The 10,170-nt window shown below is 39.3% G+C and overlaps 1 protein-coding gene across 1 annotated transcript; it reads left to right on the forward strand.

Annotated features, from left to right (window-relative positions):
• Positions 1–2,348: 2,348 nt before the first annotated feature.
• LOC149305633 (receptor-binding cancer antigen expressed on SiSo cells-like) lies at positions 2,349–7,988 on the forward strand. Its single transcript, XM_089477401.1, has 6 exons — positions 2,349–2,431; positions 2,627–2,711; positions 2,968–3,117; positions 3,611–3,718; positions 4,888–4,979; positions 7,868–7,988. Exons 1-6 carry the CDS (start codon positions 2,349–2,351, stop codon positions 7,986–7,988), a joined length of 639 nt encoding a protein of 212 aa, XP_089333527.1.
• The last annotated feature ends 2,182 nt before the right edge of the window (positions 7,989–10,170 follow it).

A 10,170-nucleotide genomic window follows, 5' to 3' on the forward strand; every position in this document is an offset into this window, starting at 1 on the left:
TTTAAGTCCTACAGCTAGAGCAAAATGTTTTAATATGTACTCTTATTTGTTTCTCCTTCTCACAGTAAGAGCCTGTTGGTGTAGCAGGTGCTGTTACTATATGTATGTCCACTAACAGGCAGTTAAAGGGGGGGCGAGCATTATATAAACATTTGTTAATTGGGCCTAGGAGGCAGAATTGTGAGTAGCGTGCGTTCTTAATTCATTATAACATTGGGGCTTATCTACTAAAGAGGGAGTTGGCAGTTAGTTTGCTTTAACTAACTGGCATAACTATATATTATGAGGGGCAAACCCAAGTGGGTACCTGCTCAAAGGCAGCTAGTATAGCCCTGTATAATGCATGCTTTTGTCAGTATTTTTAAATTTCCTAAATGAACCTTGGATTATTCTGGGCCAGCTCAGTCGCTTTTTTAATGCATAGTAAATTCAGTGTGCTCGCCACTTCCACTTTAGTGAATAAATTCCATTGAAGAGTGCCTTCAGCATTCCAGTTGGTTTGGTTATGTTCGTAAAACGTGTGTGTGTGTGTGTAAACGTTTCTGTGCAATCCACAAGTGAATAGCGCATTCAAAATCCTCAGCAATTATGCCCTGGTGCTTCCAATGTGACCAAGTAGAAGATACTCACAAGACTTGTAAAAGTAATTCTTTCAGTCTGATAAGGAGACACATTATTTTTAATCATTGCAATAAGATTACTTTTATAAAAGTCCTGTATAGAGATATATATATATATATATATATATATGTATATATATTGTGTGTGTGTGTATATACACACACACAGCATCATACAGAACACTAATTTGTCTTTAATTTACATTGTTGTATATAGATCCTCATCCTATTTCCTATTCCCCTCTTAGGGTCCATAGGAAACGGTCTATCAGCCCTGCAGAACTGTGCATGAGGCTAGAGGGAACTGTGCTTCTTGGGTAATCAAAGACTTTCCTTTTTAACTTTCAAAATATACATTACTGGAATTACTTTATAGGTAAAGCTTTACTTTTATACATGTTTATGGAGAACATACATGGTACACGTCAAATAAATCACACGTACAAAAGCATGCCTGGTTAATAAATGGTAAATAAGGGTCCTATGTGTCTCCAGCATCACATCAATATTTTATTGGAGGAAAAACAAGGATGGATATACCGTATTTTTCGCTCCATAAGACGCAGTTTTTTTCCTCCCAAAGTAGGATGAAAAATCAGCCGCGTCTTATGGAGCGAAGATGCAGGCAGGGAGGGGGGGAGGGGGGGGGGCAACGATATACCGTATTTATCGGCGTATAACACGCACTTTTTTAACTAAAATCCGGAGCTTAAACCCTACCTGCGTGTTATACGCCGATAAATCCGGGGTCGCAACTGAGGCAGGCGGCGGCGGCCGCCAGCAGAGGAGTCCTGGATTTCTGCCAGTCAGGGGGGCCCAAGGGGTGCCGAGCGGTTGCTGAAGGCAACTCTCGGGCCCCCCTGCCTGACAGATATACAGGAATCCTTTGCTGGCGGCGGCCGCCGCCACTGCCGCCTGCCTCAGCGCTTCAACTCCTGTGTTGGAAGCGTTTGTCTCGGGTGCCGGCGCTTTACGCTGGGCGCCGGCATATGACGTCAGACGCCGGCGCTCAGCAGTGAAGCGCCGGCACCCGAGACAAACGCCTCACGCTTCCAACACAGGAGTTTAAGGTAAGTGACCGGGGCGGGGGGGGGAGATCCTGAGAAGGGGGGGTTAGGGAGTTAGAGGGGAGATACTGAGAAGGGGGGTTAGGGAGGGAGGTCTTACTGTGTGTGTGTGTCTTACTGTGTGTGTGTGTGTGTGTCTCACTGTGTCTGTGTGTGTCTTACTGTGTCTGTGTGTGTCTTACTGTGTGTGTGTCTCACTGTGTCTCACTGTGTCTGTGTGTGTCTTACTGTGTCTGTGTGTGTCTTACTGTGTGTGTCTTACTGTGTTCATAGCTTATTCAGTTATTGTAATAAATATTTTAGCCCATTTTTTAGCTCAAAATATTTTTTCCTTTTTTTTCTCCTCTAAAATCTAGGTGCGTCTTATCAGCAGGTGCGTCTTATAGAGCGAAAAATACGGTATATATATAGTCGTTCAGATGGGACTCTGACATGTAATTAGAAGGCCACCTTACCATCAGAGAAGCCAATGTAACTTGTTCTCGGGATCTGCATGATTTTGTCCTCTGTTTTTATCTCCTGTTGAGTTCATGATGGTTGTTGTATGGTTTGTGTGATATGTAACAGTGTAGGGTTTTGCCATCTTCTTGTCTGCCATGAAAATAAAGGCAGCACATTTAATAGACACTTTGTTTGTCTTTCTAGGTAAAGAGAGCTCAGGATGGCAATTACACAGTTTCGGTTGTTCAAGATTTGCACTTGCCTTGCATCTCTGCTTTCTTTCTTCAAAAGGCTAATATGCAGGTATCGTGCACAATGTACCCATAATAAGAAATCATATTTTTAAAAAACTCCACTAAAACACCTGTTTTCACTTGGATGTAAATATGCACAGGGACTCATACATATATTTTATAAGATTTGTACTGTACGAATATAATTACATAATATTAACTGTGTGCTCTGTAGACTTTTTATTTCTCCCTATTTCATTTTTAGATCTGGCCGAGGTAGAAAGCTAAGCGGCGATCAAATCACTCTGCCAACTGCTGTGGACTACGCTTCTGTACCAAAACAGGTGTGTGTCTAAAATATCCTTCCTAAGACATGAATTTCTATGGGGGCTAGAGTGGGCATAACTGGGAACCACACAGTGATATTATACAACCTATATACCTTGCCTCTGCCCTGGCTTGACTTGTGCCTCCAGCAGCTGACTCGCTTGGCTCAATCTCAAGTGAACAACAGTGTCCAGTTTTTGACCTTGCATGATGTTTCAAATTAGTACTAAATAAAAATGGCTTTTTATATAATTGCAATCACTTGATGTTTTAAATCAGGTAGAGGACTGGAGCTCATGGGATGATGAAGCTCCCACAAGTGTAAAGATAGAAGGTGGTAATGGCACCCTGTCTACTCAGAATTCAATGGAGCCAGAGGAGCCTGATTTCTTCAAAGATATGGCTCCGACGATCAGGAAAACACAAAAGGTGAGCTAAATGTAAATAATTTTTTTTAGGATGGTAGATAAATGGAACAGCCTCACATCAGAAGTGATAGAGGTACATAAATAACACAGTAAGTGAATAAAGCATAAAACTATCCTGAATCTAATACTACCAAGGGCTGCTCAAAGTCTCTTTTTATACCAAGAAAAATGTGCCCGTGAGCTTTTCCAGGCATTGCTTGTCCTGCTTAATACACAGCTGATATGGGGAGGTTTCTTGAAATTCATCTCAATGATTCATCTAGACATTGTGCAGGTAAGGTCAACTCCTTACAGGAGAAGCTCACTGTTTCATAATTTACAGTGAAATTAGGAATTTGGAATCATTTAAGAATTAGAGAATCCTTACATGTCATGACCCGCTCTTGTGGTTTGCTTTTCAATCAAATCATCTTCTGAAAATGCTGTTTGCAGATCTTTTTATATCCTGTTTCCTTCTTTTGCCTTCATTTATTGAGTGCTTTCTATTTATGTAGATTGTTATAAAGAAGAGAGAGACTGTAAATTTTAGTGTCCCAGATGGCAACTTTGGGTTTTCCAGTAGGCTGGCAGCCACTCAAGATATTCCTTTTGTTCACCAATCTGTAAGTATAATTTCATTTAGTGCTGATTGAATAATGGTGAAATGCTTTAAACACCACTTGTCTCCCATGATTCCTTAACCCTCTTGCGGCCAGGGATGTTTTATGTCATCCTCAAAATGATGGCCTGTCATAACCATGAAGATGGTGTAGAAAATCCTGTGTTGTGCGGTGAGTGTAGCAACATCATGTAAATGCCTAAACAGACATTCTGGCATTTGTTTCCTGCAGTAGCATCACAGGAAACATTGGACAGTATACGCTTCTGAGTCTGTCTCAACACACAGAAAGACGAATGGTGGGGGAGAGTGGAAAATACTTGAATTATCTTATTTTTTTTTTTATTTTTTTTCTTTAAAAAAAAAAACTATACAAGCATATTGAAGGCACTGGCTTCATTAGGGGTACTTGCTAGTTACTGGTTATCTCTAGTGATGTTGGACTGCTCTTTGAATTCTTAAATGGTGCACCTAATTGACCTTTGAAAGGTGTTTGGATAGCTCAACCAGGTGCTCTAAAATTTATAGAGCCATACTTCTAAATGAAGAAGAAAATGAATCAAAAGTAGACGGGCCCCATACATTATTCTTACGCACACACCTTATATTCCTCAGGGAGCATCGGTGTCTGGAAACCTCCATATTTCAACAGCAGCAAAAATAGGACTGGAGCTCTCCCAGTTCAGCAAAATTGCTGCTGGCTTCATTAAGCCCAAATAACACCTCTCTGTCTTGAGGGCTATATAATTGGTGGATTTTGTGTGTTTAACAATACATTTGGCAATTTTGTGAAACCAGGGAAGCTCCAGTCCTGTTTTTGCTGAGTTACCTGCAGGTTTCAAGAATTTTTACATTTGTGTTAATGTTATCCTTTTCGTTTATTTGTAAATTCAAATATGCAAGGGGATATCATCTATGGCTCCTTGGCTGCTATTGAATTTTTATCCCATCAACCTCCACTGCAATAGGCACTATTTTTATGTCTGAGTTTTCAAATGAGAGAAAAAAAAAAAACGGGTAAATAAATTGGTTAACAGAAAATAATCCAGAGCCATATGCTTCTCTTGAGTCAATGAACTAACTTAAAGTGCATTAAACCTAAAGGAGAGAAAAAAGACTCTTCCCACCTGGCAGTATGTGTGGACACTGAATGTGTGGATTCTTCTGTTTTAGGCAGAATTAGGCGATATGGAAACCTGGCCAGAGAACTCAAATGCTTGGGAAGAAGAGGAGGATGCTACTTGGCAAGCTGAAGATGTTCTCAGGTAGTGACAGTTAATTTTTCTTTCTTTCTCCCAAAATACAAATTTCTGTTCTAATCATCCAATATTTTAATTTACTTTTCCTTTAATTTGCAAATGTTTGCACTGGTAAGGATCGGTGATTGTCTGTCTCTTAAGTGCTGGATGTTAAAGCGCTGCTATCACTTAACAAATCCCACATGTTCTATACATTGTATTGGTGGTTCTACAACTTTATAGATCTCTGGACTGACCTCGTCTAAAGTATTGTGTAAGTTCTGGAGACCCAAAAAGGATATTGACATATTAGAGAGTTTCAAAGAGGGCTACCAAAATGATAATTTATTTGCATGATAAAAATGATCAGGAAAGACTAAAGGATCTCCATATGTATAGCTTGGAGGAAAGTAGAGGGGCAATGTGATAGATTACATCTTAACATCTGACCCTCTAGTACAGACTAAGGATGTTTTACTTTACAGAGAGGGTGGTAGATAAATGGAACAACCTCTCAGAAGTAGAGACTAATACAGTGAGGGAGTTTACAACATGCATGGGATAGACACAAAGCTATTCTGAATCTAAGGACTGACTAGGCTCAGTCTTTATTTCCGCAAAAATGGGTAGACCAGATGGCCTGAATGGTTCTTATTTACCATCAAATGGTTCTATGTTCAAGCTTTACTATTAAAACCATATGTCCCCTTTATTATAGTGGATTTGCTTGTATTTGCAAGGTACAGTCTATATTGCTGCATACTTTTCTTTTTTTCTTTTCTTTTTTTTTTTGCGGCTAAACAATGTGCTTTCTGTAATTTTGTATACAATAAAAAGTTAAATGCAGTATAGATTTAAGAGATGCATACAAAAACTCCCCTTGAGGTTTCAGATATGCAAATCAGATTCAGTTGTACATGTTCCTATGATGTTTACTTTATAAATGTATTACCTGTATGAAGCACCAACAGATTATGCAGTGCTGAACACATACATAAAATATACATTAATACATATAGACACAACAGGAGTTGGGAACACTGCCTGTGAGCTTGCTATCTAGCCTTATGGTATTTTTACACAGTTTCTGTCATAGAAGATCTTTGTGCTCTAAATGTGGGCTGACAATTTTCAGGGATTGCCTGAGTTAATCACATTGCCATTTTTCGAATTTGAATGTTTTACCTTTAGCCTTTTAGTTCAGGGGGTTATTGATGCCTCCTTAGGTTTCCTTGGTGGTTGTTAGCATTAAAAACTGTAAAAGTAAGGAGCTCAGGCTGTTTATAATTGAAGTTGTACAAACAGCCACTAGAGGGCTCCAAAAATCACTGTGTATGATTCATAATTTATTCTTAACCCCTTCAATCCCAGGGGTTTTTGGTACCTCCAAAGCCTAGAGCAATTTTGCCATTTTTGGGGTATGTCGGTTTAGCGATGATTCTCTTTTCCTGTGAGTAGTGTACCCATGTAAACTATATGTTGTTTTTTCAAGGAGAGATAGAGCTTTTGTTTGATACCATAGTTGGATGATTAGCTGAAAATTTAGAATGAGAAATTTAGTAAAAACTAGCGAAGATTAGGAAAATAAACATTTTATTTTTTTTTTACATTTTCCCTCTGAATCCTCACAAAATTAGGTAAAGTGATGGAAAATCCCCTCCAAGTTTATCAATTCAGGTGTCCTGATTTCAGAAATACCTAATTTATATAGATTTTCCAGACTTTCCCAGTACCAGGGAGCATACTATTAGGTGTACAATTTTGTATAATTTTTATGCCTATGGCTTAACGGGTTTGGGGGTTGTGAACGGGGGGCAGGAGGGTTGTGAACGGGGGCAGGAGGGTTATACTGGCTAGATGTTATGCTAGGGCAATGGGAAGTAAGATTTTTTTTATTTTATTTTTTATATATATTTATTTTTTTACACAGTAATGGTTAGAGGTCCTCCTAGGGACCTCCTGAACATGCCAGTGATGTCACAATATCACAGCTCATATTAATTTTTTTTTAGTATTATTTATATCATTATTTTAATGATTTATTTTATATTTTTTAAATGGTTTAACTTTTTTTTTTTTCTTTTCCATTTCAGGACGGGATGGGGAGTGAGAGACATGGTTTCTCACTCCCCGCCCCCGCGATCCCCCTGCACCGATCACACTGTGATCTCTATGCAGGTCCTCACAGACCTGCATAGAGATCACAGCGTCTCTGTGCCTCATCGGAAGGGCAGGATATCCCCGCATGCCGGAAGCTGTTACAGGAGATCGGGCAGCAGAAAGCCGGCGATGCCGGCTTCTGCTGCCAGGGGGAGTCCAGGCTGTCAAACGACAGCCTGGTCTCCCGTGCAGAGGCAGGGATGTGTCCCTGACGCTGCACGAAGGGCTGGACGTACCGGGACGTCCATAGGGGTTTCTTAGTGGGCGTTTTTTGGACGTCCCAGTACGTCTATAGGGGATTGAAGGGGTTAAACAAGCAAGTTCAGAATAACAAGTTTCTTTGCTGACATTTATCTAGCTCATAAATTTGTGGTTAATCTTTTATTTAAAATCCACTTAACTTGTATGTTAGCGAAAGCAGATGCATGACTAGCCTTCCTAATAAGAGAAACAGTCAAATCATTACTTCACATACATTAAAGGCTTTTTCCCCCCCAAGCTCTTTCTTAGGCTGATACCTTAGCATTATCATTTTTAAATGGTCCTTAATTTAATATAAATCATGCTCTGCATGGCCTTGGTGTAAAACTTTGCCAAATACCGTCAGGTGGTTATAGTTGGCTATCATGCCTTTGGCATAGTGGACACTTTCTGCTTTCTAAAAAGTTTTTCACTGATCCTTGAATGAAAAGGGTCACAATTGCCCTTTCATGCTTTTACTTCTTTAAAACAATAGTTACTCTTTTTTTCATCAGGCAGCAGAAGATGGCAGAAAGAGAGAAAAGAACAGCAGAACAACAAAGGAAGAAAATGGAGAAAGAATTACTACGGCAAATGAAAAAAGAGCAGAACAAAATTGGTGTTAAATTATCTTAACAGATGGCTGGCCGTGAATATGGAACTGAAAATGTTAAATCATACAAACATTTCCACATATTTCAGTTCATTCTGAGTACTGATGCTTCAAGGCAAGCTCATCGGATGTAAACCTGATCAGCGGGTGGTGGCAGGGACTTGCTGCACAACAGCTCACACTTCCTTTTTAAAAGCCAGGGACCTAACCCCAGGTCAAATTTGCCTCAGATTAATAGCGCATGGGACTTTAACATGAAAAAGGGTGTAAATATTTCAGTGGTGGAATCTACTGCTCCATTTTGCTTTCTGAAAATATGTAATTACATAATAAAGAATTTTAAAGAAATGGACTGGGTTTTTTTTTCTCTTAGCCAGCAAAGCTGATGTAGATCTATCACCTTATGAATATTACATACCATATTTATTGGCGTATAACACGCACTTTTATAACTAAAAGCTGAAACCCTACCTGCGTGTTATACTCTGATGAATCCTAGAGCTGCACAATTTGCAGCCACGTCTCCCTCGCTTCCGGTCCTGGGGAGGGGACGCATGTTATATGTCGATAAACAAGGTATGTAATTTCTGTATTACATAAATGTTCAGGAGTATGTTGTCTTAATTATGAATGTGAGCAAGCACTCACTTACTAGTTGATAAATGTTGAGTGCGTATTTCAGAGCTAATGCAGGAGTGTTGGGTATGTTCTTTATAAACATCTTCAATGGAGCATATGCTGGAATATATTGTTGCAACGCACTTAAAACAATGGGAAAGCCAGACATGGTGTTGGGCTTCCGTTGCATGCTTCCAGGTAGGACATTTTATTTTGCAACCGCAAGTAAGTCTACAGTTCTTTTTAATCAATTCTAATACATGGCTGCCAGGTGAAAAATATTTAAGCAAAAATGTTGTGTTAATACAAGTGTGTCGGTAATCTTTATGGGGGAACTTAATGTTTTCTTTTGCTTATAAGACAAAACCTTAGTGTATAATTAAATGCATCAGACATATATACCAACAGGTCTGCAGCAGGACTTGACATGCTATCTTGCTGTGGTCCCAAAGACTTGCATATCTTCTTCTCGGTACCATGGTGTAGCGATGTGTTCTGTGGCGCATCAAAGCGATATTAAAGTAGCGGGGACAAATGTAAATACTTGAATGATGAATGTGAGATGTGACTTAAATTTTTTTTTTTTTCTTTGCTAACCAAATACCATGGTAACTGGTGCTGATAACGAGGTAAAACAACGAATGCATGTTATACAAATTTATGAAAATAATCAAGGCAGTGTATCCTAGTAACCAGGTTGCCATAGAAACTAACCCTAGACAAGTTCATACTTTCAAAGATTGGTTGTAGACCAGCATATTAAATGTAATCAGTTTTTTTTTATGTAGCCAGAGACTGATTAGAATATTACATGGTAATCCACATAGATACTTGTGTTCTGGTAAATAACAAAACTGCCGTTGTGTTACTGGTGTGTTAACAAATGTGTATAATATCCTTAAACAGCGGGATTAAAAAAAAAAAGTCCCAGGGCTCTAGTGCGGACTGCTCTGACACTCAAGGACTTCTGGCAGTCGTGGGGCAAAGGCCCAGGCAGTAACTTCCCTTGTGGCAGATCCCAACATCCAAGTTTTTTTTAACTGAATGACGTGCCCTCCAACAGGTTGATGTTAAATGATTTAAAGAGTAATTTCAAAGTACCTCAAAAGAACCTATTACCTCCACAAATGGGTAATTTGAGCACCCGATGCCTTCCTTGGCTGTGGTAACCATTTCTTAAGTGCCCGCTGAGCCATACAGGTTATTTTATAGACCATAAAGGATAATCAATATACAAAACTGCTCCAGAGAGCTAGGATAAGCCTTTAAATTTGAATGATGCTGAAGCGTACATAAAGAGACTGGAAGCTATAATATTGATTACATAATGCAACTTAATGGAGGTTGAACAAATTCCCTTGAGAGGCATACGCATTAAGCAAGAAGGCAGTGGGCTAAGCAGTGAGAAAAAGTTACACACAAAGACCTCTGGTTTAGGCCATACATACTGGAAAACCCTTTTAGAACATTGATCGTTGTTAGTTCTACAAACTAAGTCTTCTACCTCTGATAACCTGTTTTAACTATAGCATCTGCTAGTGATACGGTCAACATATCTGAAGTTTCTCAATAAAAAGGATACATTAA

The sequence above is a fragment of the Sceloporus occidentalis genome, unplaced genomic scaffold (assembly GCF_023333645.1).
Source record: "Sceloporus occidentalis isolate IW3139 unplaced genomic scaffold, rSceOcc1.0.p SCAF_11, whole genome shotgun sequence".
Lineage (NCBI taxonomy): Eukaryota > Metazoa > Chordata > Lepidosauria > Squamata > Phrynosomatidae > Sceloporus > Sceloporus occidentalis.